At 49.3% G+C, this 14,577-nt stretch overlaps 2 protein-coding genes and 4 non-coding genes across 8 annotated transcripts in view; all 6 read left to right on the top strand.

Moving 5' to 3' along the window:
• KIF2C (kinesin family member 2C) overlaps nucleotides 1-2,707 on the top strand; it is a 30,028-nt gene extending 27,321 nt beyond the window's left edge. For all 3 annotated transcript variants that reach the window (XM_031012256.3, XM_055347269.1, XM_031012266.3), the window contains 2 exons: nucleotides 1,789-1,912; nucleotides 2,060-2,707. In XM_031012256.3, coding sequence (XP_030868116.1) covers nucleotides 1,789-1,912; nucleotides 2,060-2,142 — 207 coding nt within the window. In that variant the 3' untranslated portion in view covers nucleotides 2,143-2,707. The remainder of the gene's footprint in view (nucleotides 1-1,788; nucleotides 1,913-2,059) is intronic.
• A 6,472-nt stretch (nucleotides 2,708-9,179) lies between these two features.
• RPS8 (ribosomal protein S8) lies at nucleotides 9,180-13,696 on the top strand. Its single transcript, XM_004025667.4, has 6 exons — nucleotides 9,180-10,555; nucleotides 10,989-11,095; nucleotides 11,630-11,729; nucleotides 12,572-12,747; nucleotides 12,958-13,087; nucleotides 13,534-13,696. The coding sequence occupies exons 1-6, from the start codon at nucleotides 10,552-10,554 to the stop codon at nucleotides 13,641-13,643; spliced, it is 627 nt and encodes a 208-aa protein (XP_004025716.1). The 5' UTR covers nucleotides 9,180-10,551; the 3' UTR covers nucleotides 13,644-13,696.
• LOC115932317 (small nucleolar RNA SNORD55/SNORD39) lies at nucleotides 10,819-10,898 on the top strand. The gene has a single exon (XR_004068604.2). It is a non-coding gene; the product is annotated as a small nucleolar RNA SNORD55/SNORD39 (small nucleolar RNA).
• LOC115932326 (small nucleolar RNA SNORD46) lies at nucleotides 11,445-11,548 on the top strand. Its single transcript, XR_004068613.1, has one exon. It is a non-coding gene; the product is annotated as a small nucleolar RNA SNORD46 (small nucleolar RNA).
• On the top strand, nucleotides 12,801-12,870 carry LOC115932325 (small nucleolar RNA SNORD38). Its single transcript, XR_004068612.1, has one exon. It is a non-coding gene; the product is annotated as a small nucleolar RNA SNORD38 (small nucleolar RNA).
• On the top strand, nucleotides 13,348-13,416 carry LOC115932324 (small nucleolar RNA SNORD38). Its single transcript, XR_004068611.1, has one exon. It is a non-coding gene; the product is annotated as a small nucleolar RNA SNORD38 (small nucleolar RNA).
• Nucleotides 13,697-14,577: the final 881 nt, after the last annotated feature.

The following is a 14,577-nucleotide window of genomic DNA, read 5'->3' as shown; positions in this document are numbered from 1 at the left end:
CTTGAGCCCAGGAGGCGAAGGTTATAGTGAGCCGAGATCATGCCACTGCACTCCAGCCTGTGCAACAGAGCAAGACTGTCTCAAAAATAAAATAAAATAATCATTTGGCCAGGTGCAGTGAGTCATGCCTGTAATCCCAACACTTTGGGACGTCAAGGAAGGAAGATCACTTGAGCTCAGGAGTTCGAGACCAGCCTGGGCAACATGGCCCCATCTCTACAAAAAATAAAAATAAATAAATATCCCAAAGGTGGTGTATGCAGCAAAAATTATAATAAAAAGAACCAGGAGTAGGGATAGCATTAGGAGATATACCCAATGTAAATGACGAGTTAATGGGTGCAGCACACCAACATAGTTCATGTATACATATGTAACAAACCTGCACATTGTGCACATGTACCCTAGAACTTAAAGTATAATAATAAAAAAAGAAAGAAAGAAAAAAACCATTTAGGGAGCAGAATTGAGGAGGATTTGGTGACAAGTAGGGTGAAAGAATAAAGTCACTCGGGCTGGGCGTGGTGGCTTATGCCTGTAATCCCAGCACTTTGGGAGGCCAAGGCAGGCAGATCACAAGGTCAGGAGATCAAGACCATCCTGGCCAACATGGTGAAACCCTGTCTCTACTAAAAAATAAAAAAAATTAGCCTGGTGTGGTGGCGCGTACCTGTAGTCTCAGCTACTTGGGAGGCTGAGTTGTATATCTATTATTTAAAAAGAATCATTTGACCGGGCGCGATGGCTCACGCCTGTAATCCTAGCACTTTAGGAGGCTGAGGCAGCCAGATCAACTAAGGTCAGGAATTTGAGACCAGCCTGGCTAACAAGGTGAAATCCTGTCTCTACTAAAAATACAAAAATTAGCCAGGCATGGTGGCAGGCACCTGTAATCCCAGCTACTTGGGAGGCTGAGGCAGGAGAATCACTTGAACCCGGGAGGTGGAGGTTGCAGTGAGCCGAGATCACGCCACTGCACTCCAACCTGGCGACAGAGCAAGACTCCGTCTTAAAGAAAAAATAAATAAATAAATAAATTAGCTGGCTGTGGTGGCGTGTGCCTGTAGTCCCAGCTACTCGGGAGGCTGAGACAGGAGAATCACTTAAACCTGGGAGGCAGAGGTTGCAGTGAGCCAGGATCGCACACCACTTCACTCCAGCCTGGGTGACAGAGCGAGACTCCATCTCAAAAAACAATAAAAATAAAATCACTCAAATTTCTAGCTTGGGCATCAGGACCAATGATGTTATTCATTTGACATAAGAGATGGGGATAAGCTTGGGATAGGAGGCCAGGAGTGGTGGCTCAGGCCTGTAATCCCAGCACTTTGAGAGGCCGAGGCCTGCAGATCACCTGAGGTCGAGAGTTCGAGATCAGCCTGGCCAACATGGAGAAACCCCGTCTCTACTAAAAATACAAAATTAGCCGGGCGTGGTAGCACATGCCTGTAATCCCAGCTACTTGGGAGGCTGAAGCAGGAGAATCCCTTAAACTCGGGGGGTGGAGGCTATGGTGAGCTGAGATCACGCCATTGCACTCCAGCCTGGGCAACAAGAGCGAAACTCTGTCTCAAAAAAGAAAAAAAGAAAAAGAATAAAACAAGCTTGGGGTAGGAAGAGGGTGAATTCAAGCTAAGGATTTCCTTGGGGAGAGGGTGAACAGCCAGGGTATGGGTCATGGACCAGAGGTAAAGCATCTTACTCAGGTGTCTGCATTGCAGTTGGTAGGACCCCAGGAATGATTTGCTAAATGGTTATTGAACTGACAAGGTCCTCCCTGTGTTGTAGCAAGGACCAGACTGGCTTGAGCTCTCTGAGATGACTGAGCAGCCAGACTATGACCTGGAGACCTTTGTGAACAAAGCGGAATCTGCTCTGGCCCAGCAAGCCAAGCATTTCTCAGCCCTGCGAGGTGGGTGTGGCTGGATGGGGTGCAGGTGGACGATGGTGGCCTCTGCTGGCTCTTGGGCAGCTGCAGGTGATGGCAGCTCTGCCCTGAGTGAATGGGGGCTCCTCAGACTCTCACTAACCCCATATGTACCACTACCCTTTCTTCCAGATGTCATCAAGGCCTTGCGCCTGGCCATGCAGCTGGAAGAGCAGGCTAGCAGACAAATAAGCAGCAAGAAACGGCCCCAGTGACGACTGCAAATAAAAATCTGTTTGGTTTGTCACCCAGCCTCTTCCCTGGTCCTCCCCAGAGAACTCTGGGCACCTGGTGGGTCTGGGAAGGGTCTGAGCTGGGACAGGTTCTGGTAAATGCCAAGTATGGGGGTATCTGGGCCCAGGGCAGCTGGGGAAGGGGTCAGAGTAACATGGGACACTCCTTTTCTATTCCTCAGTTGTCGCCCTCGCGGGAGGAAGGAGCTCTTAGTTACCCTTTTGTGTTGCCCTTCTTTCCATCAAGGGGAATGTTCTCAGCATAGAGCTTTCTCCGCAGCATCCTGCCTGCGTGGACTGGCTGCTAATGGAGAGCTCCCTGGGGTTGTCCTGGCTCTGGGGAGAGAGACCGAGCTTTTAGTACAGCTATCTGCTGGCTCTAAACCTTCTACGCCTTTGGGCCGAGCACTGAATGTCTTGTACTTTAAAAAAATGTTTCTGAGACCTCTTTCTACTTTACTGTCTTCCTAGAGATCCTAGAGGATCCCTACTGTTTTCTGTTTTATGTGTTTATACATTGTATGTAACAATAAAGAGAAAAAATAAATCAGCTGTTTAAGTGTGTGAAAAGGGCCTGGGATGTGTCTGAGCCTTTTGGGACTAAGGACATGATTGTACCTTTGGCCTCTGGGTAGTACTGATTCTGTACTCCTTCCAGGAGGCCATATCCACGCCTACAATTCCAATGACAAGCTGAAGACTCCTGTGACTTGTTTGATGTCTATGAGATGCTTACTAGGCCTGGGAACAGAAACTCTTAAGTAGAAGGAAGATGGCCGCCGGGCACGGTGGCCCACGCCTATAATCCCAGCACTTTGCAAGGCCAAGGCGGGCAGATCGCAAGGTCAGGAATTCAAGACCAGCCTGGCCAACATGGTGAAACCCCATCTCTACTAAAAATACAAAAGTTAGCTGGGCATGGTGCATGGTGGCACGCACCTATAGTTCTAGCTACTCAGGAGGCTGAGGCAGGAGAATTGCTTGAACCCGGGAGGTGGAGGTTGCAGTGAGCCGAGACTGCGCTACAGCACTCCGGCCTGGGCGACAGAGTAAGGCTGTCTCAAAAAAAAAAAAAAGGCCAGGTGTAGGGGCTCACACCTGTAATCCCAGCACTTTGGGAGGCCGAGGTAGGTGGATCACCTGAGGTCAGGAATTCGAGACCAACATGGTGAAACCCCATCTCTACTAAAAATCCAAAAAATTAGCCGGCCGTGGTGGCGAGTGCCTGTAATCCTAGGAGGCGGAGGTTGCGGTGAGCGAAGATCGTGCCATTGCACTCCAGCCTAGGCAACAAGAGCGAAACTCCGTCTTAAAAAAAAAAAGAAGATGGCACCCTATTACAGTCAGCCCAGAGCCTGTTAAAAGATTCTGTGGGGTTGAGGCCAGGAGTCTCCCTGACAGAAGGCTCCCTGAACACACATTTGCTTAAAACCTTTTAGTGATACCTCATTACCATTCACACAAAGGCTGAAGAAAGCACTTAACTTGCTGGACAGGGAAGGATCCAAAGGGAAACACCAATTTGGTCTTGAAAAAAAGTCTGTCCAGTGGACTGAGGGCCCAGTCATAGGGCATGAACAGTTTAGGAACTGCAAAACTCTTATATTCCATGTCATTGAGCATGGATTATCTGAATGGTAACGAGGTGCCACTAAAAGGTTTAACCTAGGAACCATACAAGCAAATGTGTGGGAAGCCCTCAGTCACAGAGACTCCTGGCCTCAAGCAATCCTCCTACCTCGGTCTCCCAAAGTGCTGGGATTACAGGCATGAGCCACTGCACTATGCCAGAAGTTCACTTTTATTTCTGGTTTGAGTCTTTTAATCACCAAAGGGTATTGGATTTTGTCAAATGCTTTTTCTGTGTTTTGAAGTGATCAGGTGGTTTTGTTTCTTCCTTTACTCCATTTGTTTCTTCCTTTACTCCATTAATATGATATATTAAACCTGGGAAAACCAAGTAAATACAATGTGGTGAGTAGAACAATAATTTGCTCGCATATTTAGTGCCATTTAAATATTTATTGAGTGAGGCCGAGGCGGGCAGATGGCTTGAGCTCAGGAGTTCAAGACCATCCTGGGCAACAAAATGAGACTCAGTCTCAGCTGGGTGCTGTGGCTCACACCTATAACCCCAGCACTTTGGGAGGCCAAGATGGGCAGAAAACAAGGCCAGAGTTGGAGACCAGCCTGGCCAACCTGGTGAAACCCTGTCTCTACAAAAATGAGCTGAGTGCTGTGGCTCACGCCTATAATCCCAGCACTTTGGGAGGCCAAGATGGGCGGAAAACGAGGCCAGATTGGAGACCAGCCTGGCCAACCTGGTGAAACCCTGTCTCTACAAAAATGAGCTGGGCATGGTGGCACATGCTTATAATCCCAGCTACTCGGGAGGCTGAGGCAGAAGAACCGCTTGAACCCAGGAGGCAGAGGCTGCAGTGAGCTGAGGTCACACCACTGCACTCCAGCCTGGGCAACAGAGCAAGGCTCTGTCTCAAAAAAAAAAAAAAAAAAAAACCCAATATCTACAGAAAATACAAAAAGGAGCCAGGCGTGGTGGCATGTGCCTGTGGTCCCAGCTCCTTGGTAGGGTAAGGTGGGAGGATGGCTTATGCCTGGGAGGCAGAGGTTACAATGAGCCGAGATTGCGCCATTGCACTCCAGCCTGGGCGACAGAGCCAGTCCCTGTATCCAAAAAAAAAAAAAAAAAAGGCTGGGCACGGTTGGTCACACCTGTAATCCCAGCACTTTGGGAGGCCGAGGCAGGCAGATCACAAGGTCAGGAGATCAAGACCATCCTGGCTAACATGGTGAAACCCCGTCTCTACTAAAAATACAAAAAAAAAAAAAAAAAATTAGCCAGGAGTGGTGGCAGGCGCCTGTAGTCCCAGCTACTCAGGAGACTGAGGCAGGAGAGTGGTGTGAACCCGGGAGGCGGAGCTTGCAGTGAGCTGAGATCGTGCCACTGCACTCCAGCCTGGGCGACAGAGCAAGATTCTGTCTCCAAAAAAAAAAAATTATTGAGTACTTATTAAATAGCAAGCATTATTCTATGTATAGGTGTTAGAAATATGGCAGTGAATAAGACTAAGTTTCTACCCTTATGCACGTAGTATTTCAGTGGAGAAAACAGATAATGTGCATGTAAACAAATGATAGGTAGTAAGTGGGTAGAGAAAGATGAGAGAGTGTTGCTGCTTTAGAAAGCAGACTCAGAACTGTGGCCTGAGCAGTATAATGAGACCCTGTGTCTAAAATTAAAAAAAAAAAAGGCCGGGCGTGGTGGCTCAAGCCTGTAATCCCAGCAGTTTGGGAGGCCGAGGCAGGCTGATCATGAGGTCAGGAGATCGAGACCATCCTGGCTAACACGGTGAAACCCCATCTCTACTAAAAATGCAAAAAATTAGCCAGGCGTGGTTTTGGGCACCTGTAGTCCCAGCTACTCAGGAGGCTGAGGCAGGAGAACGGCATGAACCCGGGAGGCAGAGCTTGCAGTGAGGCAAGATCGCGCCACTGCAGCCTGGGCAACAGAGTGAGACTCCGTCTCAAAAAAAAAAAAAAAAGAAAACGCTACCCTTCTGCTCTACATTCCTTTCCAGCCAACAACCTAATTCTCTCTTTCCCCTTTAAAGTCATACCTCTCAAAATAATTGTCTACGTACATTGGATTTTTTAACTTCCCATTCTATTTCAAGTTTTTTCCCACTATACTGTATAGAAACTGCTCTCACCAATATCACCAAGGACTTTCAGGTTACTAAATCCAATAATCACCTTTTTTTTTTCTTTGAGACGGAGTTTCGCTCCTGTCGTCCAGGCTAGAGTGCAGTGGAGTGATCTCGGCTCGCTGCAACCTCTGCCCCCCAGGTTCAAGCGATTCTCCTGCCTCAGCCTCCAGAGTAGCTGGGACTTAAGTGTCCACCACTGCACCCAGGTAATTTTTGTATTTTTAGTAGAGATGGTGTTTCGCCATGTTGGCCAGGCTGGTCTCGAACTTCTAACCTCAGGTGATCCACCCCCTTGGCATCCCCAAGTGCTGGATTACAGGCGTGAGCCACCGCACTGGCCTAATAATCACTTTTTAGTCTCATTTTAACTAGCATTCACAGCAGCATTAAGCTACGGCAGCACCCTGTGCTGGCTTTCCTCTAGTCACTCTAATTTCTCTTTCTGTGTCCTTTGCCAGCTATCTTTCTCTATCTGGCCTTGAAATGACAACATTCCTTTGTTTTTTTGGGGGGTGGGGATGGAGTTTCGCTCTTGTTGCCCAGGCTGGAGTGCAATGGTGCGATCTCAGCTCACTGCAACCTCTGCCTCCTGGGTTCAAGCGACTCTCCTGCCTCAGCCTCCTGAGCTGCTGGGATTACAGGCGTGTGCCACCACGCCTGGCTAATTTTGTATTTTTAGTAGAGACGGGGTTTCGCTGTGTTAGATTGGTCTCAAACTCTTGACCGCAGGTGATCTGCCCATTTTGGCCTCCCAAAGTGCTGAGATTACAGTCGTGAGCCACCGCACCCAGCCGAAATGTAGATATTCCTAAAGCCTTGGACCTATGTTTTTTCTTGTATTTCTTTCTTTCTTTTTTTTTTAATAGGCAGCTGGAGAGGCTGCTTAGTTCAATTATTTTCTTTTTTCTTTTCTTTTTTTTTTTTTGAGACAGGGTCTTGCTCTGTTGCCCAGGCTGGAGTGCAGTGGCATGATCATAGCTCACTGTGACCTTGAATTGCAGGCTCAAGCAATCCTACAGCCTCAACCTCCCGGGCAGCTAGGACTACAGGCGCATACCACCATGCCTGGCTCCTACATATTTTTTTTTTTGAGATGGAGTCTCGCTCTGTCTCCAGGCTGGAGTGTGATGGCGTGGTCTTGGCTCACCGCAACCTCCACCTCCTGGGTTCAAGCGATTCTCCTGCCTCCCAAGTAGCTGGGACTACAGGTGCGCACCACCACACCCAGCTAATTTTTGTTTTGTTTTTTTTTTTTTTTTTGAGACGGAGTCTCTCTCTGTCGCCCAGGCTGGAGTGCAGTGGCGCTATCTTGGCTCACTGCAAGCTCCACCTCCTGGGTTCATGCCAGTCTCCTGCCTCAGCCTCCTGAGTAGCTGGGACTACAGGTGTCCACCACCACGCCTGGCTAATTTTTTGTATTTTTAGTAGAGACGGGGTTTCACCGTGTTAGCCAGGATGGTCTTGATCTCCTGACCTCGTGATCCGCCCGCCTCAGCCTCCGAAAGTGCTGGGATTACAGGCGTGAGCCACCGCGCCCAGCCTAATTTTTGTATTTTTAATAGAGACGGGGTTTCAACATGTTGGCCAGGATGGTCTTGATCTCTTGACCTCGTGATACACCTGCCTCAGCCTCCCAACATGCTGGCATTACAGGCGTGAGCCACCACCCTGGCCTCCTACATATTCTTTATAAGAAATGTTAAACACTATACTTTAGGGATCATTTCTATAGTTTGTTGCTAGGGAAGTTTCTCTGAACATGTACAGCACTGCACAAAAATCAAATCAAAATGGATTAAAGACTTAAATCTAAGACCTCAAACTATGAAACTACTACAAGAAAACACTGGGGGAAATCTCCAGGATATTGGTCTGGGCAAAAATTCCTTGAACAATACCCCATAAGCACAGGCAACCAAAGCAAAAAATGGACAAATGGGATCACATCAAGTTAAAAAGCTTCTGCACGCCAAAGGACACAATCAACAAAGTAAAGAGACAATCCACAGAACGGGAGAAAATATTTGCAAACCACCCATCTGGCAAGGGATTAACAACCAGAATATTTAAGGAGCTCAGCTCTAAGCAGGAAAAAACTAATAATCTGATCAAAAAATGGGCAAAAGATTTGAATAGACATTTCTCAAAAGAAGACATACAGATGGCAAACAGGCATATGTAAGGTGCTCAACATCACTGATCATCAGAGAAATGCAAATCAAAACTACCAAATCATCTCACCCCAGTTCAAATGGCTTATTTCTAAAACACAGGCAATCACAAATGCTGGCGAGGATGTGGAGAAAAGGGAACGCTCGTACACTGTTGTTGGGAATGTAAATTAGTACAACCACCATGGAGAACAGTTTGGAGGTTCCTGCACTGCTGGGTATATACTCAAAAGAAAGGAAATCAGGTTGGGCACGGTGGCTCACTCCTGTAATCCCAGCACTTTGGGAGGCGTAGGTGGGCAGATCACTTGAGGTCAGGAGTTCAAGACCAGCCTGGCCAACATGGTGAAACCCCATCTCTACTACAAATACAAAAATTTGCTGGCATGGTGGCCCATGCCTGTAACCCTAGCTACTTAGCAAGCTGAGGCAGGAGAATTGCTTGAACCCAGGAGATGAAGATTGCAGCGAGCCAACATTGCACCACTGCACTCCAGCCTGGGCAACAGAGCGAGACTGTCTCAAAAAAAATTAAAATTAAAGTTAAAAAAGACGAATGGCGCCAGGCGTGGTTGCTCACGCCTGTAATCCTAGCACTTTGGGAGGCTGAGGTGGGCAGATCACCTGAGGTCAAGAGTTTGAGACCAGCCTGGCCAACATGGTGAAACCCCATCTCTACTAAAAATACAAAAATTAGCCAAGCATGGTGGCACATGCCTGTAATCCCAACCACTCAGGAGGCTGAGGCAGGAGAATTGCTTGAACCTGGGAGGCAGAGGTTGCAGTGAGCTGAGATCATGCCACTGCACTGCAGCCTGGGTGACAGAGCAAGACTCCGTCTCAAAAAGAAGAAAAAAAAAAGATGAATGGATAAAATGTGGTACATATGCACAATGGATCACTATTCAGCCATAAAAAAGAATGAGATCCCGTCATTTGCAACATCATGGGTAGAACTGAAGGTCATTATATTAAGTGAAATAAGCTGGGCACAGAAAAACACTTATGCAAAGAGAATCACATGTTCTCACTTATTTGTGGGATCTAAAAATCAAAACAATTGAACTCATGGTCCTAGAGAGTAGAAGGATGGTTACCAGAGGCTAGAAAGGGTAGTGGGAGGGTAGGGGGGAGTGGGGATGGCTAATGGGTACAAAAATAAAATATCATAATAAATAAGACCTACTATTTGATAGCAAAACAGGGTGACTATAATCAATAATAACTTGTGTATTTTATTTTTTTGAGACAGAGTTTTACTCCATCACCCAGGCTGGAGTGAGTGCATTGGTGCCATCTTGGCTCACTGGAACCTCCACCTCCCGGTTCAAGTGATTCTCCTTCAGCCTCCAGACGGAGTTGCTGGAATTACAGGCGCCCGCCACCACGCCCGGCTAATTTTGTTTTGTTTGTTTGTTTTGTTTTGGGACGGAGTTTCGCTCTGTCGCCAGACTGGAGTGCAGTGGTGCGATCTCGGCTCACTGCAACCTCCAGCTCCCTGGTTCAAGCGATTCTCCTGCCTCAGCCTCCCTGAGTAGATGGGATTACAGGTGTGCGTCACCATGCTAAACTAAATTTTATATTTTTTTAGTAGACACGCGGTTTCACCATGTTGGCCAGGCTGGTCTCGAACTCCTGACCTCGTGATCCGCCCGCCTCCGCCTCCCAAAAGTGCTGAGATTACAGGCGTGAGCCACCGCGCCAGGCCTAAAAATTTTTTTTAATTAAAAAATATATATCCTTCTAGCTCAGAAAAAAAAGTTAGCTGATCCCTCCTTTATACTCTCTTCCTAAGTTCCGTTCATTCTGGTGGCTTTAATTACCATTTATAAGCCAACGATTCCCAAAATAACATCTTCAGTGCAGATCCCTTATAAGGATGACCAGTCATTAATATTCAGCTTCCTATCTGTTAGTCCCACTCAACATGACTTAGCAAGATCTCAAAATGAACGTGTCCAGAACAGCTCCTACCTTAGCCTACCCCATCTCAGTAAATGGCCCCAATATTTATCCGATTGATCAAGTGACAATCTTAGGAATCCTTGACACCGCCCTCTCCCTCAATCCCCATGTCCAATCTACCACCAAACCCTTCAAAACAAAACCCAAGTCCACACTGGTTTCCAATTCCATTGCCTTCCACTCTTTTTCAACGCAGCCGCACCCACATCTCATCCTAAACGACCGCAGCAGCCTCTGAAACTAGTCTCAACACGCCCAGATCTGCCGACGCCGCAGACCCCCTTCCCCCAGCCCAAGGTCGGAGGCGAGTCGCCGGGGGTCGGCGGGGGTCGGCAGAGGTCGGCAGAGGTCGGCAGCCTGCGAGACCCTCCCAGGCTGGTGGCCCTAGGCGCGGCAGCTGACACGTAAGTCTCGTCGCCCGACGTTGTTTCGGCGCTCAGAAACAACGTAAAGTAAAGGGGCGGGGCAGCGTTTTACAAACCGAACCGTGAATCTTTGCGGTTTCTCTTTCCAGCCAGCGCCGAGCGATGGGTGAGTGTCGCTCTGCATTGAGGCGGGTGATGGGAGGTTGAGCTCAATCAGGCCCCATCCTGCTTCACAGCCTACTGAGGAGTCCAGACGCCCCGACCCCCGGCCAGGGACAGCCACGAGGAGTGGTGGCCCTCGGGTTTCGGCCGCCCAGCCCGTCTCTGGGGGCTGCGAAGGCTCTGGGCTCCGGGTTCCGGGCCGCGGGCTGCGGGCTCCGAGCGGCGCCAACATGGCTGCCGCGAGGAGGAGGCCCCGGCCTGGCCGCACGTGTATGATGACAACTCGGTAATGCTGCATACTTCCGAGTGCGCGGTGGGGAAGCCAACCTTGGAGAGCTGAGCGTGCGACCGGCCCGGCGCGGGGGTCTCCGGGAGCTGGCGAGTCGCTAGCACCGAGTCACAGTGGCTCAAGCTTCCTTCCCCGCTTCCACATGCAGGCATCTCTCGGGACAACTGGCACAAGCGCCGCAAAACCGGGGGCAAGAGAAAGCCCTACCACAAGAAGCGGAAGTATGAGTTGGGGCGCCCAGCTGCCAACACCAAGGTGGGTGCGAGCGTGGGCCTGTCCGCCTGGGAAGTCGCCTTCCCCCGCTCTCCAGCGTGCTCGGGTCTTTCCGTGTGACAGTTGTGCGTTCTTTCTTGGGCTCTGATTTCTCTGTAGTAGGGCCTGGGTGTCCTGTCCCCCTTTAGCTGTTGGATAAGTAAGTACCAAAGAGGGAATGCTCCCTCAGGCCCCCAAACCTGGAGCTTAGGGTTTCAGAGAGAAGGATACTGTGTGGAGACTTGAGCTTCTGGAGAGGGTGGCGCCTCACGTAATAGTCAGAACCCTAGTCTTGTTTTTTTTACAGAGGCTTAATTTTCAGCATTTGGGGTCAGGCTTTCCTCTTGGAGGCAAGTAGGGTGATGAAAAAGAATCCTTAGGCGTGGTTGTGGCCGTCTTGGTCACCTGTGTGCCACTTGCCAATGCAAGGACTTGTCATAGTTACACTGACTGTTGCCTCCTCCCGGCCCAGGTTCCTCTCCCTCACTTGCCTTGCTCTCCTTGGTAACCTAGTTCCTGTAACCTTGTGTTTTCCAGATTGGCCCCCGCCGCATCCACACAGTCCGTGTGCGGGGAGGTAACAAGAAATACCGTGCCCTGAGGTTGGACGTGGGGAATTTCTCCTGGGGCTCAGAGTGTGAGTGAGGCCCTTTGGGAGTGGGTGGGAAAACGCACCTAAACGGTCTTAAGATTCACCAAGTGGGCCTGGCGCGGTGGCTCACGTCTATAAGCCCAGCACTTTGGGAGGCCGAGGCGGGCAGATCAGCTGAGGTCAGGAGTTCGAGTCCAGCCTGGGCAACAGAGCGAGACTCTCTCAGTAAAAAAAAAAGATTCAAGTGCTTTTAGCAGGTAGTCTGTGGCTTAGACCAAGGCATTTGAAGTTTCTCCTTGCTGAAAGATCTTAAGGTAGTTGGGGAGTTCTCTCCACCCAGGCTGTCCTGCTCCAATCTCTTTTTTTGAGACTGGGTCTCTGTTGCTTAGGCTGGAGTGCCAGTGGCGTGATCTTGGTTCACTGCAGCCTCCGCCTCCTGGGTTGAAGTGATTCTCCTGCCTCAACCTCCCAAGAAGCTGGGATTATAGGCGTGTGCCATCACACCCGGCTGCTTCTGTATTTTTAGTAGAGACAGGGTTTCACCATGTTGGCCAGGCTGGTTTCAAATTCTTGGCTTTAAGTGATCCACCCACCTTGACCTCCCAAAATGCTGGGGTTACGGGCGTGAGCCACCGTGCCCGACCTGCTCTGATCTTTCTGAACTCTGCAGCCTGAGAGATTGGGGCTGGTAAAGACCGCGGGTTGCCAAACATAACTAGAAACGTGGGTTAGGGGGTTGTGGAAGACGAACTGATGCCCCATGGCTTGTAAAGGCTGAGAGTTCCCTTATTTCTCCTTAAGGCCTCATGGGGCTGAAGAACCTGGAGGAGTGTGCCAGGGCCATTTGTCCTCCAGTTTACTTGATGCCAAATTTCTCCTGTGAGCAGGTTGTACTCGTAAAACAAGGATCATCGATGTTGTCTACAATGCATCTAATAACGAGCTGGTTCGTACCAAGACCCTGGTGAAGAATTGCATCGTGCTCATCGACAGCACACCGTACCGACAGTGGTACGAGTCCCACTATGCGCTGCCCCTGGGCCGCAAGAAGGGAGCCAAGCTGGTGCGTGTTACTTCCCTGTAGGGGTTGTGGGGAGGGCAGCCTGACTCCAGCCTTCTCGTGATGAAAACTCTGTCCAGTTCTGCTACTGAAGGGAGAGAGATGAGAGCCTTTTAGGCTGAGGAAGGCCAGCACTGGGGTGTGCAGGGTTCGAGAAAGCTCCCAGGGCCTGCCTTCCTTCCCTGAGCTCATATATTTGTATCCCCTTCTCAGACTCCTGAGGAAGAAGAGATTTTAAACAAAAAACGATCTAAAAAAATTCAGAAGAAATATGATGAAAGGAAAAAGAATGCCAAAATCAGCAGTCTCCTGGAGGAGCAGTTCCAGCAGGGCAAGCTTCTTGGTGAGAAGGCTGTTGTGTTGGAGGTGGGGAGTCGCAGAGATTGAGTGTGCCCAGGCACTTTTCCCTTGTCTCAGTTCCTTTGACTGCCAGCCATGCGGTCTAAAGGGTTCACTGATAACAGGCTGCAAGCACAAAGGGGAACGTTTGGTCACCCTATTCGTATGAAGCTGAAATGGGAAGCACTGGGTAGAAAAGTCTGCGTAGGCCCGTGCTTGGAGTCTTTGTATTTGGGGAAGTCTCTGCCCAGGCTGAGGGGGCTGTCTCAGTGATGAAAACTTTGTCCAGTTCTGCTACTGACAGTAAGTGAAGATAAAGTGTGTCTGAGGAGACAGCTGGCTTCATGCTTGCCCCCAGGGTACCTGAACCCACAGAGATTCTTAAGGGGGTGGAGAGGTTTGGGTGGGGCCACCTTGTCCTTGTGCTAAGGATCACCTACTCTCTTGCAGCGTGCATCGCTTCAAGGCCAGGACAGTGTGGCCGAGCAGATGGCTATGTGCTAGAGGGCAAAGAGTTGGAGTTCTATCTTAGGAAAATCAAGGCCCGCAAAGGCAAATAAATCCTTGTTTTGTCTTCACCCATGTAATAAAGGTGTTTATTGTTTTGTTCCCACATTTGTGTTGCCTGAATATATGACTTTTCTCTGCTTTATTTCCTTGCCCTGCAAAACTGATCTGGGTGGGTGGCTGCAACCCCTTGCCTTAACCTCTACCTCCTACTGTCCTGATCCAGGCTCACCACACTGTAAAGTCCCTGTTCTCAACTCCATGTCCCTGAAGGCCAGATTTATTATGTGGGCTATGTCTATAGTGGGAACATTTCTCACCACATTTTGGTGGGGATAGGGATGTGGCAGAGGCTATGAGGGGGTATCCCAACCTTGGGGTTCAGCAATATTGTGCTGGCTGAGTCATGATTAGAATCTCAGGCTTTATTGCTTATAAAAAATTTTAAGGATCTTGTACCCATTGTAAGATTAACAGTGATTTCTGCCTTGCTTGGTCTCCAAGGGTCACTTCTTTGACTTAAACTTGCCCTGTGAAACACTTACCTTTAGTCCTGACCTGGCTGACATCTGCACTTGGATTTTTTTTTTTTTCTTTTTTTGAGACAGTCTCTGTCACCCAGGCTGGAGTGCAGTGGCATGATCATGGTTCACTGCAGCCTTTACATCGGGGCTCAAGTAATACTGCCTCAGCCTGCCAAGTAGCTGAGACAATAGGCACTACACCCCTTTTTGTTTGTTTTTGTTTTGTTTTGTTTTTGAGACGAAGTTTTGCTCTTGTTGCCCAGGCTGGAGTGCAATGGCGTGATCTCGCCTCACCGCAACCTCTGCCTCCTGGGTTCAAGGGATTCTCTTGCCTCAGCCTCCCGAGCAGCTGGGGTTACAGGCATGCGCCACCACACCTAGCTAATTTTGTATTTTTAGTAGAGACAGGGTTTCTCCCTGTTGGTCAGGCTGGTGTTGAACTCCTGACCTCAGATGATCTGCC

Source organism: Gorilla gorilla, chromosome 1, assembly GCF_029281585.2.
Source record: "Gorilla gorilla gorilla isolate KB3781 chromosome 1, NHGRI_mGorGor1-v2.1_pri, whole genome shotgun sequence".
Classification (NCBI taxonomy): domain Eukaryota; kingdom Metazoa; phylum Chordata; class Mammalia; order Primates; family Hominidae; genus Gorilla; species Gorilla gorilla.
This window is presented reverse-complemented; position numbering and strand designations above follow the sequence as displayed.